Genomic DNA, 22,502 nt, shown 5'->3' with positions numbered 1-22,502 from the left:
GTTTCAGAATATTACCATGCATTTATGAATTATTTTTAATCATATTAAAAATATTTGCTGGTCTACTCATATTTAAGGTCTAAGCTAAGAAATTGCTTTAGGCTACAAACATCTACCTGAAGGGTAAAACCACGAAGGATATTACGTGGGACTTAGCTACAGTAAGACACTTCTGCATTTGTGTATAACCTAATATTTAGAGATTAATTCTGCATAAAATGTGCTTACATAAAAATTGAATTTAAGATCAGGCCAAACATAGTCAGATATCTGAAACACTCTGAACAGTTATTTGAAACTTTGTGACAGGAGTGCAACAAAATCTACGAATAATTAAAAGACTGCTTCCTGTGTTCCCAGCTTACCTTTTTTCACCTCGATGTTCAAATTTGACTCTAACATCATTCTGTAACAAAAGGAATACAAAAACATTACAATATATGCAGCCAAATCCTACAGCCAAATCCTGCATGATTGAGTTCAAAGCTTGCTGCTCATCTGCTCAGAAGAAAAAGAGAAGGAAAGTGTAAACGACTGTTAAACTTGAATACAAGAACTATTAGTTTGTTGCTACTGCCTCTAACAAAGGCCGTGAAATTTCACTCAATAATCCTAGACCTTAAGTAAATTTTTTAGAAAGTTCATATTGTTTTTCTGTCCTTTCTGATTTACCAAGCATTTTAACAAGCTACTTCTGCTGAGGTATCAGTAGAAGATTAAAATGTGTAAGAAACACACATACAAAAAAAGATCCTCAAGTACAATGAATGATTCTGTAAGTAAACACATCATTTTAAATCAATATATTTTAATATTATAACACTTTTGTAATTTGAAGTTCAGCATGAAACTGATTACCAAACAGTTCTCTATTGTGAGCAGGCACTGGCTCGATTGCTATAAGAAATAAAAAAAATAATTAAATCTAATGTTTTTAAAATGACCTGGTTACTGACAATCTTCTATGCCCTGCAATGCATGGGAATAATAAAAAACACCTTGCTGCACTGGGACAGAATACAACTGTTCTTTCAAACTTTGATTGTGAAATTGGTGAACATACAAGGAAGCTTTTTTCCCTCTCTGTTTAAGGGACACCTTGTTTCATCAGCATTACCATTTAAAATCACATTAAGTTAGGATTCCTATAGTTTTCTAATACCTGCAGTCAAAGAAGTAAAATTCTTTTGCAAATTAAAAAATTTAAAAGTCAAATTATATTAGCAACTATTACAGCAAAAGATGACATTCAACTAGAGATTATGTCCAAAAAAACAAAACGTTACATGTTCCAGAAGATTGATATACGCAGAAGACTCACAGATTTAAACAGAACTAAGATACATTTCTGCCTTACCACTAACATGCTTAAACTCAGAAATGGCTCAATTATTTTTTTTATTTCTAAAGATTATATTCAAATCATTCAGGATCATATCTGTACATTACTTCAATGCCTAAAATCACAATTCAGAAGTGCCTCACACGATACTAGCAAAAAAAACTGTGTAATATACTAAACTTACAGAATGAGAAGGATATAACATAGCAAATTTTTGGATAGTTTAAGAGTCAAATATACTTAAATACTTGGATCTTTAACGGGTTAAAACACGACTGTACAAGCTAATGGTCCTTCTGATATTGGATTGCCAATTAAGGGTCCAATCACATACAGTTAATCCAATAGGACTATTACAACAATTTGGGTAAATATCCATATCCTCTCTTCTCCTAATCTCTCCATACAGTGATTCTACTCCAGCTGTGTTGGGCATCTGCAGAAAAAATTAAAGCTGTAAATAACTCACATCTTCAGCATATGAACAAACTAACAAAAAAAATCAGGCCAAAGATGGAGTAAAGGAGATTAAGTATGGTTTGTGCTGCTGTGCTGATATCTACGTAGTTGACACACAAGCAATCCAATATAGGTATAAAATTCATTCTAAAGAAGCATTTTAAATAGAAGATGCACAGCTTGACATCTTAAAATACTCTAAATAAATGTTATGTCAATCTTTATACAGTGTCAAAACATCTCTGTGATCTTCAGTTTACCAGGATCAGAGTCACGTAAGCATACACTACGATCTGGTCTGAAATCCTACTGCTTCATTTTGCTGCTAATTTAAGAACATGAACAAAGGAAATGGCAGCACATGTGAGAAACTAATAGCTCATTCTGGTATGTTCACTGGCCTGGCAAGAAGAATAATTACAGAAGTCGCAGCAGGCCCTCCAGTTTTCATTACGTTAGTAAGGATATTAAAAATTACCTGTTTTTTAGGTGAAGATGACTTTGGTTTTCCTGTTTCTTGCTGAGGCAATACAGGACGACTGGCCTTATGAAGCACAGCCAAATCCTGCATGATTGAGTTCAAAGCTTGCTGCTCATCTGCTCAGAAGAAAAAGAAAAGGAAAGTGTAAATGACTGTTAAACTTGAAGTACGTTACTGTCTTATTTCCCAGTTAGGCAAGCATCATTCTAAAACCTAAAAGTCATCTGCAACACGTAATTGCCAAATTTAAAAACATTGCTGCCACGCTGCAATCAAATATTTTTATCTTATTATTAGCAGTGCTTAAGGAAATAAACAGCTTAATCATTAGCTATACTTAAGTGGCAGGTTTAAGAAGTAGGGTCATGCACTCAGGAAGCATCATATCACCAATGCCTCAACACCTCCATTGTTTGAACACCTGCTGATGGCCCATAGGGTAATTTTTTTCCACTTTTTGCAGGTCTGCAAGGATAGTGTTTTGGGGGCTTACAGAAGCACAGCAAAGACCAAGATCTTACCACAAAAACCTACAGTTATGCATGAAGAAATCTGCCTAGCAACATGGTAACAAAGTTTAAAAATTGAACACAAGTCACACTTCATTAGTCTTGCAGTGATATTTTGAAGGGCAAATATGAGAAACAATAGAAGGTGAGAAACATCTTCAAAAAAAAATTAATACCTGCAGTTATTCTTTTGCAAGCCAGTCTTTTTTCTCTTTTCACCTCTGACTGAACACTGACATACCAGAGCTTCTCTCTATTTTTTTTTCAGTTCCTTCTTAAGAAACCTGAATTCATAGGTAGCAGAGGACTACCACTGCAGTCCAGGGTACTCTAGAGTCCAGGGTACTCTAGAGTACACAACTTCTGTCTTGCTTTCTCCCCTCTTTTCCCCACATACGTATACGCCCCCATGTTTCTGGGCATTTTTTTCACCACTTTCAAAATTAATTTAGCCACGTGACCTGTAAATGTTAAAATTTCATCGCTCTTGGAATTTCACACTTTAAAGGCATGAGGAAGACTCTTTTTAGGCTGTTCAGTCCAAATGATCACATCAACTGCTTAATAACAGTAGTATCAGAGTCCCTCTGCAATGGACAGCATTGATCAAGTTATCAGTCCTATGTCAGGCCCATGACAAATTATCAAAGTTCATATTTAAATGGTTCCAGTGGTTCTGTGTAAGCACGTAAAGCTTCAAGTAAGACAACGTTACCCTTGACAATGTGTCTTATGAAAAACAATTTACTAGAACTTCAAAGTTGAAGAAATTTCAAGACTAATAAATGGTAATTCGGTTCTAGAATTTGAGAATGCCACTCTTTATTTATAGGAGTGCTATTTGCATACCTACCTAATTTACAAAGGGTTAAAAAAAATCAAAAGCATATGAACATGTTCTCTTAAAACAAAGGAGAAAGGAAAACACCGCTTTTCACCTCATTTCACACTTAAGGAATGCCTGGTTCACTATTATTTTGGTCTAAGGACAAATTAATTGAGGCTGAACAAACTTAAGTTCCACCTAAAAACATTGAATAAAAGAGGTCTATATCTTAATTTACCAACTGTAAACTTACTCTTAATACTGCTAATTTACACTGATTTTCAAATCTCCAGTCCCATGTACTCCTGGCTGCGTGTAGAGTGGGTCCAATCTAAAGCAAGACAGTCACAACAAGAAACAGAAGCACTGAACCACGGGACAATTTAGGGGCGAGAACGCTACGCAGTTTAGATTACTAAATCCTGAGCATCTTCTGCTAGAACCGTGATGGCCTCAGGCCACAGAGTAGGATCTATTCTAGAGAAAATTTGCACTGGACTTCTTAAGACAGGAAAGCACTTAGGAACTAAAAGCTTGTCCATGCATCACTATGGGAAATTTATTTGATGCTATTATTTTGTATTAATTCCTTGGCACAACAACAATACTACACTCAGCATGTATCTAGAATACTCGATACCAGAATTCACCTACAAAAGTGCTACCCATATGCACTCATGCTACTTCACAATTAAAAAGGTTTGCTGAAGAATTACTAGCTAGATGCTGCTATTTGTAAAGAAGGGAATTTTCTCAAACATGGACCTGAGAAGAACTCAGCACTAAAACCAGCCAGCATGCATTCCAGGTATCCAGCAGCGATGAGATAATTTATTCACACTCCATTCAAATATAACCAAATTACTTGTCAAATCAGTAAATAAACTTGTCAAATCAAGAAACTGAGGGATTTTGGAGTTCTAACTTAATAGACGCCTAAGAAATGAGAAAACTGGTCTGAAAATTAGTAACTTTGATCACCAGTCATGCTGCCATTATTCATTAACTCTACTAGGATATGCAAATCTATAAAAAAAAAAAAAAGCAGGTTTTACTAGAAATATTTCATAGCAGAACCGATGGCATTCTTGCAGCTGACAGTTATTCCTTTCTTAAACTAACACACATTTCATAACTTGCCACAATTCAATTATTTCACTGTGTTATAGCCAATTCTAATCCTCGATAAGAAAGTATGTTTTTAGCAGTGGGTTGGAGGAGGTAAAATTCCCAGTGTTCATAAGGCAGCACATTTCATACAAGGGAAATTAAAGTAGCGTGGCAAAGCATCTAAAGCTCACTGAATATGCAGTGTGATTCAATAGTCACCTCACAAAAAAATGTCTAAGAATATCATAAATCTAAATACTACTTTATTCCTAAGCATGAGGTTAGCTCAAGCAGCATTAGAATAAAAGACAGACAAAAGCTTCTGACCCCAATTTTTATTTCTTTTATTTTGAGAACAAGCACCAGTAAGTGATGCCCTCCCCTAGCCATTACCATTCAGAGCACAGTAGGTATCACTCAGTACCCTAATGCCATGAATCCCAATTTCCCATTGCTGGATGTTTAAGTTAGCACATAGTGAGAGAAAAATGCTATACTCCAATGGGGAGGAAAAACAAACAAAAAAAAACAACCACAGAAGTATTTTGAACACTAGCAAAGCAGCTGAGCTTTGCCTTTCATGCAGACATTCCGTTAGGTTACACAGCTAAAGTGCACATTTCCTAAGAATGTATAAAAAAGCCATTATGTGAATGTATTTGCTCTTAAAAAGAAATGAAAAGTCAATTTTTATATATGCTTCATGCAAAACTTACCCATAATGGCAGAGAGCCTGAAAACCTGAACTTCAGGGAAATGGCTGTCTTGTTAGCATTATTTTTTTTTCCTAAAATGAAAACCACAAAATAAAAAATTACTGAAGTTGTGAAAGCAATATAAAGCTGTAAAATCTTCACTTTCCATATTTTTTCATAATATTCTACATATGAAACATGCATATAGACGATACATAAACTAAATGTGTATATACAGTACAGAAAAAATGTATTTCTGGATCTCAGGGTAATTTGGGTTAGCTAGACAGGTTATTTCATTTTGAGTTTTTGGCGTTGTGTCTCTTACATACTCATCTCACAAAAACAGCCTTTTAAAGCATCATTCATTTTACCAGAAAATATAGAAAACTTCACGTACGTATGGCAGGACCTGCAAAGGTTGTATTTTTCAGAAAGAAATTTGCACTTGGGAGCCATGTAAAGTTCTCCCCTGCATACTGCCTTTTACCTACATAACAGATGACTCATGCACTACTGCCTGTTGAAATAGCTCTGTAATAACCAAGAAGAGACCAGGCTCTCAAGTACTCCCAGGTCTACAGCCAGCCTCAAAGCAGTAGCTGAAAGAGCTTGCAAGTGCTATGGAAAGGAACTCCCCCCGATGCTTTGGAAAGCACTAAAGCCTGAAAGAGGAGAAGTCCATCTGACCTGGCCTGCCCTCAGTCTCAAGGCAGAAAGCCCAATTTTTACTGATAGCATTGACTATTGCCTCCCGATGCCACCACCAGCAGGAAACAGAAAAATTTTAAAAGCAAACAAAAGACTTCTGTTGCTCCACAACAGAGCTGAAAAATTGCAAAGATGCAGAAGAAACAGACTTGTACTTATCTTCAGAGAGCAAAGCAGGATGGATTTGCATTTATTAGCTATGATGACTTAGTATAAGGACAGAATCTTTGGGCCTTGCTCTCACAAGGTACCAGGAGATCTGCTTTGCTTAGTGAATGGGTTGTATTTACACAGCCTGAAACAATACAACTAACTTTTCCCCCATGTCTGATTTTCATGTCTTTTACATCCCTACGAGTAAAAACAGCAAAAGAGAATGTGTATTCTACATGTATGATTTCCTTCACTATGGTTTTTGTACCAGTAGTCATCTTTGGGGATCTGCCAAATATTTATTCACTAGTTATGAGAGCGTTCATAAAACAATTTTTAATTCTGTATTTGATCCAATTATCTTAAAATAAGAACTAGTGTCATTTTCATGAACACCTGATTTTTATTACTCATCTAATATTTTAAGCATAAAACTGTGGTTCATGACTTTGGTTGAAGTATTTTTGCTTATGAAATTCTCACTTTATTGCTCTTAACCAGAATCCTGTTCCAACATAATGTATAATTAATCACCAACTGAATGTATTAACATTTTTGTTAGCAACTGTCACTTCAAAAATAAGCTAATAATATTAAAATCTGAATTAAACAGGTGGCCCAGATCTCAGTCAGGAAAAAGACACCAAATCCTAATCCATGGGTACAGAGCAGCATTAGACAGATGGAGAGAAACACACGTGGAGCAGATGAGAGACCAGAACAAAAAGGAAGCAGGAACAGGGAAAACTGGAACTTAGAAAGATCCCAGAGAAGCAAAAACAGCAAAACAAGAGAGCAGATGCAAAGGCAGAATAAGATTTTGTCAAGGTCTTGTAGAAAAACAGCAGCAGCTTGAATTTGAATGTAATTAACGAAAGGATGGCAGAGAGTGAATTTCAAGAAGGTGATGATGTGATAAGAGAGGCAAACAAAGAAGAATATCCTAGCAACAGCATTTTGGATCTGAGGGTGGAGAGATGCCGATTCATATTCATGATTCACTTCCCATCAGCCACCTTCCACAGAGCCAGGAAGTCTTTCAGGCTCTGGGAAAGCTGCTGAAGGAGGAATATAGCCAGGTGATTCTCAGAAATTGTTTGTAGCTTCCTCGTGATAAATGACACAAAGCCTGAGGGCAAGTACCTCGTGTGGATGATAATCCAGCTGCCAAAATACTCTGTGCCAACTGTCCACGTGCACACACTTTTCCTACAATAACTGAACCAGGTTAAGCCACCTCTCCTGTACAGAGAGATGAAAGCACACAAACAGTGGCAGATATACTATAGGATCTTTCACTATTTATTGTTCACATTCGAAAACTTGTAGTCTAACAAAAAAGTTTAACCTCACACAGTGGTGGAAGAAAGAAGATGCTCTAAGAGATGACTATTCGGTGAGCTAGGAAGGGTGGTTGAGTTCTGGGGGATATGGAGACATAAAATGTGCAGAAATGAAATGGTTTGTGCAGCATCCAACTGCAGAACAGCAGGATGATTTTTGAAGAGGGAAATTTGCTATAGCTACTATGAGAGCCATAACCCAATCCTGTGAGAACAGGAAAGGTAGTACATAAGTAGTCAAGAAAAGTCACTATATGTGAATTCAGCTTTACAAAAACTCAGTCCTTTAACATATTGTCATAATCTATATGAAAAGGTGTCCACCAGGAAAGTAGAAAGGGGAGAACCCCCCCCCAAAAAAAAATAATAAAAAAGTCAATGACACATTAGTAAATTAAAGTTACAAACAAAGGCAAACAAAAAAAAAGCATTGAACTCAACAGATCGAGTTTGGATCATCAGAAACAAGCCTAAATAACAGTAACAAATATTCTACTACAGGATCTTTTAAATCTAAAAGATCTTAGAGGCAAATGCACAGATAAAAGACTGACCAAAAAAAAGCTACATAGCTGTTGACTTAAGAGACAATCTAGACCATCCTGACAATCTAAGCCAGCAACCCCACAACCAACTCCAAGGCCAAGACAGCATTTAGGACTGACTTAGCTGTCCTCAACTCAGAGAACAGAAAACAGATTAGACTTCTGGTTTATTTCCTGCAAATCTACTTGATTTTGTCTTTCACAATATTTTAAGACTTGTTCTGATTCTATGTAGCTTAGTCAGTGCACTTCTAAACTTTGCCCTGAATTTCCCACTCTCTTGTAGTTAAACAAGCTTATTCAGAACCCCAAGTTATTTTAACCTATTGTACAGAAACAGACCAATATTAAACATATATAATACCCTGAGCCAACTACCAGTATAGCACAACCAGCTTCCTGAAACAGCAATACTTAACTCAAGCAAAGTTGACGTCTTCCTCACAATAAAATCATACAAGATGGAAAATAAAAAAATAAATAAAATAAAAAAACACAAGATACATGTGTTTTACTGAATTTAGGTGGTGAGATTGCAAGTAGTGATACAAAATAGGAAGAAATAGGCAGCGTCCATTTTTGTTCTGTTTTTTAAAAAAAAGCAAGAGGATGTATCCAAACCACAGCACAGTGTTACTGGAATAGAAATTTCACCATCTACAGCAGCTAAGGGACATGATGAACTATTTGTAGTATATTTCAGATAAAACACTTTAAATTAAAGATTCAGGCACTTACAAGAGTCTAAGCAAGACCCTTTACAAGATTACTGGATCAGCATTCTGGAGCACCCCTGCAAATATTTGGAAATATCTGGAAAATTGTAAATGTCATATAAATAACCGACAATAGTCAAGGAAAAGGCCAAAGAGTTGTAGATACTTAGCTCCACATCAATTCAGAGTAAAATAATGTAATAATTAGCTCAGCATCTACGCTGAATAAAAAGTAATAATGCAGTAAACGCTTTGATTTCAAGGATTGTTATTACTGCCAACCAAAATACAGCTTCTTGAAATGATCGGGTCCAACCCCCAATGGGGGTTGATCTTTTGAGGTCCCTTCCAACCCCTTCAATTCTGTGATTCTGTGATTCTGTGTGATTATAGATTAGTTAACAGAACTAACTACAGCAATTAGCCCACTTAGGTTTTTCCAAAAACATTTGGCTAAACATCACATGATGTTTGAATTATTTGCTTAGAAGTCCAAATTAACTAGCAGGAAACTCAGCTGATGGATTACAATAAAATATTTTGAGATACATTTTTCCACATAGCAGAAAATATCATTAAGCGTTGATTCCCAGTGCAACCCCCTGCAGCCTGGCAATGCTCAGGTGGCCACAAACATTGGGATACGCAAGTTGTGGCCTAGGAAAATGATCTGAATCAAATGTTTAAAAACAGTCAGCCCAACAAAATGTATTTAAATACAGTTAAATGTTATATTTATATATACATTATATATATATATATATATATAAAATAATCTGCTGGTTTTTAATTCAGTATTAGTATTTATTGTGTTTAAAATAACATTATTCAATAATGTTTTTGCATCAAATACACTCTGACAAAGACGATCATTGAGAAAATCAGAAACAAAGCTGCAGCTGCAAGAAAGGCCAGTCCACAAGAGAATTCGGAAGAATTATTAAATTATGCTGCATAATCATCTAACACAAGAGTAACACGAAGTTAAAGAGGGATAATAAAAATCCCTGCTTGTATAAAAATGCAATGCATGCAGAAGCCATCTTGCTTCTGTATGCAACCTACAGATTCAGCATTCAGTGTGGAGTATCAGGAAAACTGCAGCCAGCAAGCGTGGGATGGCTGAAGCATCAGTACCTTTGTAGCCATTACAGATGTATCAGGTATCTCTGCAGCATGCAGACTTGCAATTTCTCTGACAGAAGACTTTGGCAAGCCAAAGGAAAAGTTAATTTATGTCAAATTTAACACACATGACAACACAGACTAAGTTCATCTGTATAGCTATAAGCAGGATTTGGTATTTATTTCCTGAAGAGAATGGTTAGCAGCTCTACTCTTCTGGAGTTCAATTTTCAAAAAGAGGGAAAACCAGACTGGCATAAAATACTGCTTCTAATTACAGATGGTGCCCTCCCAGTTGCAGTGCTGTCAGTTTTACCACCCTAAATGCAGCTCATCTCTCAAAGCGCTTGGAGAAGCGGACTTCAGAAGGAGCTGAAAGATCCAACAAGCCCAGTGACAGAAGTACAACCACCACCTCCTCGCCCGATTAAATGCCTGGTGCCTGCGGCTCTATAGGCTGCAATTTGACACATTCTTATAACATTTATCAGCTTCATGAACAATGACGCTGACTTAAAAAAGTTTTAAAAGCTCAAGAAGGCTTTGAGAATGCAAGGGCACAGTTCTTAATGACTGTTCTCATAAAAATGCAAAGTAGTAGATAATTTAGCTGAAGATGAGTTTATAGAAAAATTATGCTTTTGAGATCAATATCTCAACAGTTACAGCAAGATTCACAAAGAGTAACTGTAGCCTAGGAAAGCTAATCTCCCCGCAGTTCCTTTACAGTTGATAGGGGGAGATAAGAATATTTAGAGAATTTCAAGGCACTCAGATGCAAGTTTCCCTGCTTTGAATGAACCTCTTCTTTCCAATCAAGAGCCTCTATTGGATACCCCTTCATAAACCCACTCCACTTCAAGTACACAAAAAAGATAAGGCTGTAATTGGCCTCGAACAGAAAAGCACCTACTTTCCTCAACAAGATCTCTTTCTTCGCCTAATTCAAGATTTACGGAACTTCTCCAGTTCCTGTGTCTGCTCCTGCAGGTACTCAGTAGCAGCCCAAGCACTCTCTTTGACAGCTAATTTCTCACTCTATCTGCAGAATGACTGTGCTGATACATCAAGCAAACCTGCTTCGAATGTCATGATGCTTTCGTAACAGCTGTTTGCTATTTCAAGAAAAAACTATTAAAATGCATACGTTTGTTTTCTAATATAAAGGGTCACAACAGCTGAAACTTGTGGACAGGTACCACAGTGACACCACGCAAAATATTTCAGTGTTGCCAGTTTTGCAGCAGAACACACCAGCTGGAATTAATTGACTCTGCTCACGCTCCTATTCATCGCTTGGCTCTACTTTATCTGAGACTAGATTTTCTCACAGAAGTATGATAAAGGAGGAATAGCCCCGTGAACTGCATCACTGCCACCAAATCACTCCAGCACCTGAAAATCTATCACCACCGCGGTGATAAAGAGTCTCAGAGCATCACAACGTGAAGAATACATTTCTCACCACTAATGAAGCTGGATGTCACACATACCGATTAATGCTATTCATGCCATAAAAAGGTTTAAGTCCTAACCAGTATATTAAGATAACACAAAGACCACAAAGTTGCAGAGTAAAATACTTCTGAGATGTAACTTTTTCATAATTAACTGTGTAAAATTAATGGAATTGCCCCATAGAAAGCTTCTCAAATAAAATAGTTTTAACCCTTACAATCCCATGTGGTAAGTATTACAATGAGTGTTATAATTGGATTTAGGCACTTTTGTTCCCTCTCTGAAAACTGTCAGTGGTGCTCTTGGCACCAATGGCACCAACGTTAGGCTTAGTTCATTCTCTGAACTGGCAAGTCAAAATATTTGCCAACAAGGGCTAAGGATATTACAATCAGAAACGTTACCAGCTGCAATCGTAACTGCATGGCCCCTACCCAGGATCTGCCAGCAGGCTAAACTTTTTTTTTTTTTTTTTTTTAACATCACAGAGAAATCACAGCAAATACCCTAAAAGAGCACACGGCATCTCTCTTCCTTATGACAGAATTCAAGACTGCCAGATAAGCCAAAGGACACAGTAACACTGACACTGTAAGCCTGCACCCCAGGTACACTTACCAGCACTACTGGTACTAGCTGTTCCTGCAGTCTCCACATCTCTAAGATCAGAAGACTGTGCTACAACCAGTATTAAATAAATGAAGTTGAAGAGTACTCATTAAGTAGAGAAGTAAGCCTATCAAACAGCAGTTTGAATCTATGAACATTATTCTTCAAGCAAAAATAAAGCACCCAAGAATAAAAAGCTGGCTTCCAGCAGAAACAGTATTGTAAACAACTGAAGCATGTCAATTAACATGACAGCAGCTACCTACAGCTCATCAGTCAGACTTCACTTATGAGAGCAAACAGAAAAACACATCCTGAAACTCCAGTAACCAGTTCCATCCTCGTCAGATCACCTGCTAATTCTGTAACCCTGATGGGCTGAAAGACAACTACCTGGGGAAATAAACTCGCTCTCAATTTCTAAAGCTAGTTGTAGTTTCTATTTTTAGGTGCCAAAAAGGAGAAGCTTTAGTTTTCTACAATATAATCATCGCTTTGACAGCACCTTCCATTCAAGCAGCACTCCCTGATTCCAGCTGTGAGATTTAACCATGATGCAAATCACACCACTATCACTGCAAACCCAGTACCAAGAAAACCAACCGCAGGCTCAGCTGGCCCTTCCTTCCCTTATTGCTATCCCTAATAACGGGAACACAAAAATGCAAGAGAATCCCTTAACACACTGACACGGAATATTTGAGTGAGGTGAAACATTCCTGAGCCATACACATTTCCACCACAGCACAGAAAGAACACTGATGAACCCATCTCGTATTCGAGATTAAAAAATTCAACAAAAACAACAAACAGAAGGAGTAAAGTTATCAAGGGAGCCACAGGTCCAGGTAGACTCAGACCTCTCAAGCTTGGAGCTGTACCAACATGGGGCCCAATAACACCACTGGAAAGATGGACAAGTCTATACTTAACATACATCCATTAATGGAAATGGAGAGAGGCATTTCTAACACGTGTATACATACACAAAATTCACAGACTTTTTTTAAAACACACGCATAATAGGACTGTGCATCATTTTTGTAGTCTGCCTTGTCTAACTGAGCAGCTCTAAGCAGACAAACTTTGAAGTTTTATCCATATGCAGTAGGCACTGCTTTTAAACTGGATGCCAGCCGAAAAGATTTATTTCACATTCTTTAACTTACTGCCAGCTCACCTGACTGATCTCACACATCAACAGCAGTAACACCAGCACAAAGACACGAGCAACAATTCCTGCTCGAAGCACCCCTTTTGGCAGCCATTGCACAGCTCTGGGTTTTAAAAGATCTTTTAGAGGATGGCACGTGTGATGCAGGGATTCCAGGAAATGACTAACACCTCAGCCTCCCTGGCACACAACGAACTCGGATGAATGGGCATATGGAGAAGTAGGGTGGGGATGAGCAGGTGTGACAAGAGGATTTCCTCACTTTCTAATCTGTTGGTGCACCCTGAATGGGCAGAAAAAAAAAAAATCTCAAAAGGCATTTTGCAGTCAGTGTAAGAAAAGAGGGAAGACCACAGCATGAATAAATCAGTTAAAGTACAGAAAATCTAGGACAGGCAAAATTTGTGCTTCACAATGGAACGAGGGTACCAGCAGGGTCCCCCAAGAGGCTGAGCTGCTGAAGGCATCCTGAATTAGCTGAAAAATGAAAGCAAGGTGAAAAGCCTGCCAGCAGCACTGTGCCTGCTGTCAGTGCCCCGTGAAGTACCAGAGGTGGTCCTTGTCACATCAAGCAGCTCATGGCCAGTGCAGGTGAATGGAAATGTGTGTGTGTAAGCGCGTGTGGTGGGGGAGAACCAGTTGAATTTACACAGAACAAAACAACCAACGGGCTCGGCAGCAAACTCTACCTGCACTCAGAAATAAAAATTGTTAGGAATGAAAATGAAAGAAATGAGTACAAAGCAAATCAGTGTCTGTCCATCCTGAATGGACACTAGCAGCTCTGGGGCATTCAGCTTCTCAAAAGGACAAAGCAAAATAGAGCAGGTTCAGAGAAGAGCAAAAAGCACAACCAAAGGCACAGAATGGGTTCTGCAGCGGGATACAGAGAGGCAAGTTAGGACTCAGGTGAGAGTAGAAAGTGATAAATATCTCCAAAATCACCCGAGGAACAGAAACTGATCATTATATTAGAGATCACAGAATCACAGAACTGTAAGGGTTGGAAGGGAACTCAGAAGATCATCGGGTCCAACCCCCCTGCCAAAGCAGGTTCCTCAGAGCAGATGGCTTGATGCTCTTCCACAACAAATGCAGCAGCAAAGGAGAATAGCACAAACCGAACTGAAAACAAAAAGAAGGTGGATTTTAACATAACGAGTAGCGGAGTACCCACAGAACTTCTTACCCATGGGTATTTGGGTGCTAGAAATTTGGATGCATGCAGAAAAAGGAAATGCATGAAAAAACAAAGCCTAGATTTAGAACAGCCCTTCACTGAAAATACTAGGGATTGAACGGATCCTCAAGGTAAATCTGATATATGCTTGCCATGTTCTTACTCTTCCCTAAGCATCCGTTCATGCTTACTGCTGGAGGAAGAACGCTGAAGGATCTTTTTTCCGATTTAATTACGGATTAAGATTTTACCACAGGCTTGTCAGTCACTATGCCAGTGACATATAAATTCTCCTTTGAAAATCTCATTTGGTATTCATGATAGTGTTAACATCACAGAGACTTCAATAGATATTCAATAAAGAAACTTACTGCAGCAGCTTCAAAAGTCACTCGCTACACTACCTGCCCCAACGTACTGCACTTACTGCACCAGCAGCAGAAGCTGTTTTCAAACTACTACTTTATGCCCGTTCTGTTACCATTTAAACCATCCTGGAAAAAACAGAGTAGTGCTTCGGGGTTTTGCCGTTCCAATTATTTGGGCTTTGTTTGTTTTGTTGTTTTAAATCAAAAGCTTCAGGCTGGAGTTACAATAATCATGGCACTTCTAAAAGCGCATGTAGTCAGCACGGCAAACCAGCAGCTAAACACAGGCGGAGCTTTACCGAGCATTTTTCAGCAGTTAGATGGTATTTGCCAAAAATATTCATGGTGACAGTCCTCACGTTCTGCAATAGAACACCTTCTGTTCTAAAGATTTTCTTTAGGGGCTTAATTACTGCTTATCAGCTTTCTACCTCTCACTCTTTTTTTTAAAAAAAAATCCAAACAAGGGACTTGCACAGATGTTTCAATTTGCAAATCTTTGTTTAAAGGTGACACTACAGTTCCCACTGTGACAGTTTTGGCAATGTGGCATTCAAAGTTGTTGGCATGTACAGGACTCTCTTGTGTGAACTACTTTAAAATCCTTTTAAGATCAGGTAAGAGTCAATCACCACTGACTACTGGAACATGCCTTCCTGCAATAAACCAAAGGCCTTCTCTAATGATGACAATCGGTGGCTATTTCATTCTTTTTTCAAAAGCAGCACTGCTAGAAGAATCCTGCAGTTTGTCCCGCCTATGATCTACCCTGAAAAGTTATGGATAAAATTATTTCCATAACAAGTGGGATAAACTGGAGTAAAGCCAGGAAGCATGTTGAACACAGCTGTTTGGTAGCTGACTCTGCAAGTCTTCCAGAAAAGCCCACCTACATTTCTTCTGCTTTCTCACTGGACTGTGAGAGGGCAACAACATCTCCAAGAGGAAGGAGGCTTGCTCAGGTATGGCTGCACTGACACAAGTCATCTCACCAACAGGACCACTTCAAAACATATGAAAATAGACTGGTTAAGACACATTTTTGCCAATGGAAGCTACTTCAAACCCCAGAAGAACATCCTCAGTCAGGCTTCCCATTGCAGACAAGACGTACACTCAAAAAGCACAAGGACTGTGTGTGCTGGGAAATAGAGGAGGAAGAGCAGAAACTGCCCGCTTTCCTGCAGAACTGATCCCTGCTCTGGGGAGTCTGGTAATAGTTCGTAACAGAAAACTAACCTGAAATACAGATTAAATTAAACACACCAAAAGGTTCTATTCTTTTTGTTCAAGGTACCTGATTCAACAAATACTAACACAAGCTCCTGTGTTAACAAATGCTAGAGCCAAGAACCTGATGTTGTTGAGAAAAAAAATACAAGAAAAAACAACAAAATTATATGGGCGCACACACACAGGAATTACATTTTAATAGGGCTGTCATATGTTACTCCGTAAATTACAGCAGAAGTAAGTTAATTATTCTGTTGTGGTCAGACTTTGGCTGGGGAACTTTGAAAAATCTGCAGACAAATCAGACGGAGTCCAGCAGGAGTTGATGACAAGAAAAACACAACAAAACCTGAGAAAACATGGCCTGTGAAGCGAAGGCCTCTTTGCATAGTTTAGTAAAGAGAAGTCAGAAGTAAGAGACAGAGGAACAGTCTTCACATCTACAAATGGCTGGGACAAACACTACAGAAATCATTATCCGGCATGAGTAATAATAGTGAGACAAGAACTAACTGGCTTAACAAGCGTCAAGACAGAGACCCAAGTTAAATATTAAGAAAACCCTCCGAACTATAACGACAGCTATGCACTAGCTATAAATAGACGAGCAAAGGTGTGGTGTTCCCCTTGTTGCAGCTTTTTAAGAACAGATTAGACAAGCATATGTCAGATACCACTTCAATGTATTTGCTTCTGCCTCAGAGCAGGGAGCAACCCCATGAAATCCTTTCCTTTCTTACACATCTGTCCTGTTATTATTGAAATGCAAACCATTTATCAGCGTTATTGTACCTGAGCTTCAGAATTACAGTCTCTGCAACTTCAGCATCTGAAGCATTTGAATTCTGTAACTGCAAGCACTGCTGTTTTGAACCGTTACTATGCTTAGCAGAAAATATTTCAGGAACACAGAAGCAGCATCTTTTACTACGGCAGGTGAGCCACATAGGCAGACAAATAAATGACTGAATGGACATACAGAAAGAGAAGTGAGTGAGGAAAGACCAGGAAGTGAGGGAGGTGAGGAAACGGGCTGAAAACAAAGCTACAGCAAAGAAAAAGCTTCAGCCTAAAGAAATGATTTTGCTCTCAAATGAAAGATTAAGTTACAGATGGCCAGGATAACTTCAAGAATACATAATCATATGAGACATGGAAGTAAATACAAGTGAGAGACTTTGCCAACGGACAGGAAAAAGACAGAGCTCAACCAGCCTGCCTCCATTAGCAATTCCTGACTGGCAGTTCTTAAAGCACACTGCAGACAACCCTGCTTGGGCCTTGCTCAAGGAAGACCAACTTCAAATGACCTCATTAAGCTGGGCTCCAAGCTATGCCGTACGTGCATTTGTGGGTCAAGTGTCTCTGGAGCTGTGGCTCCCACTGATGGGAAGCCGGTGCGCTATTCTAACACAGAACTCCACCTCTCCTGTCCTCACTGGTACCAGAACTGCTGCAGCTGCTCCAAAAATACAGGTAAGGTGAATATAATTCTAACATCCCAGAAAAAAAAATGCAAACATATACATCCAGAGTAAGAAATGAGGCTAACACACATCCACACGCTACATCTGTCTGTATTCATGAATTACTACATCAAAATCTCACGCTGAGATCCAGAAGTAAGAATCACAGCTAACACATACTGCAGGCTGAATGCTGTTCCCAGAACCCAATTACATGTTTACAATGTTATTTTGCAACACAAGTGCAACTATAACATGCGTGACCTATTTTGACCTATTCCTAAACACTACAAAATACCAGAACATTGAAATACCAAATGGAGTATTTGCAGTTGTGGAAAAAAAATAAAATGCATTTTTCTTCTTTCCCAAGGAGAAATCAGTGGGGTTAACAGAACGTCATTGAGATATTTTTAATGCAATACTGTGTCAGCTCTACTTCTGAATCTCAAAAGCTTAACTTTCAGGACAGCAAACTTAATTGTTTACATGTTAAATAATAAAAATATTGTTATTAACTTGCTACCCTACCGAGGTTCATCACATGTATGAAACAAAGTTATTCAAAAGTAACAAAATGTAATTAATTACATTGGTCACATTTTTATTCTTCATTCATTTTTCTCCAAACCCTCATCTGTACCTAGGATAATGATAAGAGCAAAAATCTAAGAAGAAATTATTAAAAACAGAACAAAAAAAAACGTTCTTAAGTCCACACCAAACACGTATCTTCATAGATCAGAACACCTTTGAGCGTGTGTTTGGAGACAGTGGGGGAAATCACCCTGTGATCCTTCTGATGTAGCAGTTTATAAGGAAACATTATTGTCAGTCCAGAGACTGCTCAGAAGCCAATAAAAAACGTGTAGCGAAAATTATTGATATTTGTTGAACATGAACATGATAAACATGATATTTGCTACTTTTGACTTAGTTTGCTAATATAAAAATTGTGCCTGCAGTAAAGATAATACAGATGAAAGACAAAGGCTGAAATCCAGGTTGCTAATATACAAAGCTTTTTTTTTTTTTTTTTATTAAGTGCTCCATGAATACTTATTAGTGACTTTTTTTTTAAACCCAATTTGTAGCTAAATGTTAACACTGGACTTTAGGAAAATGCAAGAAAAAAAAAAAAAACAACACAAAGTCAAAACAACATCTGTGAATTAAATCTAGAGCATGACTAATTTTCTTGCTTTCTCCAGAATAAAACTGTATCTTTATGGTTGTAATAAACCCAAAGCCTTCCCCATCTAGCCTCAGGCAGCTGTAATTTCTACGAGTCTGTGCACTGACCAGCTTTCCCAGTAACCACAGCACAGAACCACCGATGGATCTGTGACCACAGTTGAAAGGTGGTTTTTGCTATGAAGTATCTAGAGTTTAATCAGCACAAAGCAAATAAATAAATATTATGTAAGATCTTCCCTACCACGATACTAAACATTATACAACAAAACGGCGCTCTTGTTACACTACGCTAAAAAATAATTAAAAAATCTACCTGTCACAGATATCTGCCTATTCACACACCCTAGGACAGCTCTCAGGATTCCCAGACGCCAAGGCTACCTTAGAAAAAGTTTCCTCTGACAGCTTACAAATCCCAGCAAGCCAAGACAAGCAGTTTGGAAACATCTGTTTTCTTCACCATAGCCTTCCCTTAACGTCAGGTAAACCACTGACAGTTCATCAAGGCTGCCTGCCTGCTCATCAAGATGAGCCGTGCACAGATTTTTCTCCAGCAATGAGTCAGTTTGACAAATAAGACTTTGCTATTCTCGTTTATCAAATGCAGCGAAACCTTGAAAAACGTCAAGCTAATTACATACAGCCTCGTTATCCGAATCAATAACCACGCTCGGTGGCAATCGCGAATGAACACGAAGTGTGAAGAGAACTAGAATTATAATAAGTTTTCACCTTTGAATATTTTTGGAGGAAAGGAGATATTAAGAAAGCCACTGTAGGCGTGAAAGGAAGAATCCTCGTGCAGTATTGCTGCTATTATAAAACGACAAGGAAAGGTTTAGCCATAAGATAAGAGAAAAATAAACACAAGGGGATTCTTCTAAGGTAGAACACCACGTAAACACCACTGCCCGCTCCCTTAAAGCCACCCGTGGGGGGATGCCAGCTGGAAGCACGCTTCCTCGGGCATTCTGCTAATAAGCGCTACGCCACGGGCCAGCCTGGCGATGCCCTCTCCTCGCCACAGCCCCGGCAGCACGTTTCCAGGGCCTCCTGGCCCCACCGCAGCGCGCTGCATTGTTTAACGGAGGCCAAACCCGTCACAACCCAGCCCCGTTTACCGCGGGGAGCCAAGCAGGTGCTGCTGCTGCTGCTGCCACCCCCATCCCCATCCCCATCCCCATCCCATCCCCACCCCCTCACAGGGCCCTGAGCCACCTCACAGCCCCGAGCCCAACCCCACACCCTCAGCAGAACCCCCCCAAGGCGACCTCAGCGAGCCCCAAAAACCCAAAAAGGAGAAAAAAAAACAAACAAAAAACCACCCCCACATCCACCTCACACCCCCCACACACACATTTAACCCCCCCAACCCCCGCCTCAGCGCCACCGGGGCCGCCTCAGCGCTTTCCCAACCCCCCCCCCCCCCCCCTCCTTCTTCTTCTTTCCCCGACCGGGCCCAACCTGTGTGACGGCGGAGGCCCCAACGAGGTCAGGGCGGCCCTGAGGGGAGCCCTGACGGGAGCCCGCCCCCCCCCGGGGCCGCGGCGGAGAGGGGGGGGGGGGAGAGAAGCGGCCCCGGGGCCTGCCCGAGCGAGGGCACGGCGAGGAGCGGGGCGGGAGGCGGCGACGAGCGATGAGGGGAGGGGAGGGGGGGGATAATAACGGCTGGGGGGGGGGCGCTGAGGCAGGGAGGGAGGCAGGGAGGGAGGGGGGGGGGGGTCCCGGCGGGCGTCAGGCGCCGGCGGCCGCCGCCGCTGCCAAGCCAAGGCCCCGCCTCCCGCCGCCGGGCCCGTGACGCCGCCGGTGGAAGGCGGGGGGGGAGCGTGAGGCGTCACCGCGGCGGCGGCGGCGTCACGGCGCAGGGGGAGGAGGAGGAGGAGGCGCCAAGGGGGAAGCCCGCGGAGGGCGGCGCATGCGTGGTGGGGGGGGGGGGGGGGGGGTGGCTCCCTCAGCGTCGTGAGGGGAGCTGGGGGGGGGCAGCAAACCACTCTCTGAGGGGATATGTTCCATAGAAATACACATCAGGATGATAAAAGCGACTGTCAACTTTTAAATATATATATATGTGTGTTAAAATTTTAAGAGGGCTGTGGTAAAGACCGACTGATGAAGCACTGCCTCTGACCGGCACTGGTGAATAACTCCCAAGCCAACCTGAGGCAGGCTCGCTTGTCCCTCAAAACTCAGTCGCTTGTAGCCGCAGCTGGCAAAATTTGTCAGCCATGTTTATGGGATGTCAGCCGTGACCCAAAGTCTTCAGCCAGAAAGTTAAAAAGGTGACCTCTTGTGCTAAGTGAGAGGGGAAGAGCCAAGAGAAACGCTGACGGTGTGTGGTGCTCCTGCACCATCAAGCAAGAGCAATGATCCACAGCTGCTTACACAGCTCTGAAAACACCCGGTGTTCCCCCACCTTAATGTCCCAGTGCACGGCCATTTGTCACTTCCAGCATGTTGCAAAGGAAGGGGTAGTGGAAAATAAGTTTTGAAGACTGGGTTCCTTCACTATACAACAAGCTAGCCAGGGCTGTGGACAATCATCCTTGTTTGCCCTTTTCCTCTGCCCATGTCCTCAGTATTTCTGCACAAAACCCTCTTAGCATCGGGCACTCTCGCTGCACTATCAGTGCCATCCAAGAGCTCTTTGCTGAGGTTACGTACATCTTCACTGGCATCACCGTTACTGTGGCATAATTCCTGAAATAGAGCATCTTCACTATCAGGAGCAAGATAAACAGCCAAATACCGACTTTGAGATTAAAAATATGTATGTCTGTCTATCCACACTAGGGACCAGCACTTAAAACACTGACTCACACTGAGCTCAGCCCAAACCCAGGGGCACGGTTCTGAGATAATGCGTTACGCTACTGGAGCGAAACGGTGCTTATCAGAACAGTGTAACTGCTGATATGGAAAAGAGGGCATAAAAATAGATGTCAGAAGTTGCAATAAAGCATTTTAGTTATGGATGCATTCAGTGCAAGCCCTACACAGGCAATGGAAGCTGGGAAGAGCGGGGGGTGAAAATTACAGGGTAAGCACATTTTAGGATAGTCTACTCAAGTAATTGACTGCAATCAGGCAGTATGGCTGTGCCTTGATTCCAGAATCAATACCTCATTGCAGTAAGAGGTTCTCACCTTCTAGACATACTGCTTGAGTCTACACGTGCCTGTAGTAGTTAACACTAAAGCCACAGCTTTCAAACACTTCAAATGGGAATAAACTAGCTCCTTCTAGCAGCTAGGCCATTGTCCTCTGTTCCCCCTCCCCACCAGTCTCTCTGTCTCCCCACTACTCCTTCATATAGCTGGCACTGAAACGTTGTTAGCATGTTTTGAACTACATCCAGAAAATGATCTAGTTAAAGCCATATTAAATTAATCGCTTATTTAATCTAAAGGTGGAATAACTGGCAAACCAACAAGCTGTTGGAAACAGAATAGATAAGGGAAGTCAAGATGGCTTCTTCTAGGAATGGCAGTAATGTGAAGTTTGTGATGCCAGAATGTTACAACATGATCAAGAGTCCTTCCTCACAGGGAGAAGAGCTGACATTCTGTTCATTAACTTACATCCAGCTCACATGGACTGAGCAAACAACTAGTCCAAGCCCATGTTGGTCCTACATTCCTGCTCTGCTGCTCTGCCTTTCCATGACAGAAGAAGCGTGTGCCTGCATCTCTGTAACTCCAGTTCCTCCAAATACAAATAGGCCATCATTGTCAGGCTGATGCCAAAAGACAAAGAACAAGTACGTTAGGGGAGGACAGTCCTAAACCACTGCTGCAAGATTTAT

At 40.4% G+C, this 22,502-nt stretch overlaps 1 protein-coding gene across 2 annotated transcripts in view; it reads right to left on the bottom strand.

Annotated features, from left to right (window-relative positions):
- The window catches only part of MAP3K2 (mitogen-activated protein kinase kinase kinase 2), a 49,890-nt gene extending 29,591 nt beyond the window's left edge, over positions 1-20,299 (bottom strand). For both annotated transcript variants that reach the window (XM_084288739.1, XM_084288740.1), the window contains exons 1-4: positions 20,165-20,299; positions 5,444-5,514; positions 2,280-2,398; positions 366-406 (exon numbers count right to left, since the gene is read on the bottom strand). In XM_084288739.1, the coding sequence (XP_084144865.1) occupies positions 366-406; positions 2,280-2,398; positions 5,444-5,447 (164 nt within the window). In that variant the 5' untranslated portion in view covers positions 5,448-5,514; positions 20,165-20,299. The remainder of the gene's footprint in view (positions 1-365; positions 407-2,279; positions 2,399-5,443; positions 5,515-20,164) is intronic.
- Positions 20,300-22,502: the final 2,203 nt, after the last annotated feature.

This window comes from Netta rufina (assembly GCF_964035555.1).
Source record: "Netta rufina genome assembly, chromosome: 6".
Classification (NCBI taxonomy): domain Eukaryota; kingdom Metazoa; phylum Chordata; class Aves; order Anseriformes; family Anatidae; genus Netta; species Netta rufina.
Note: the sequence above shows the minus strand (reverse complement) of the source record. Positions and strands in the feature narration are given on the sequence as shown.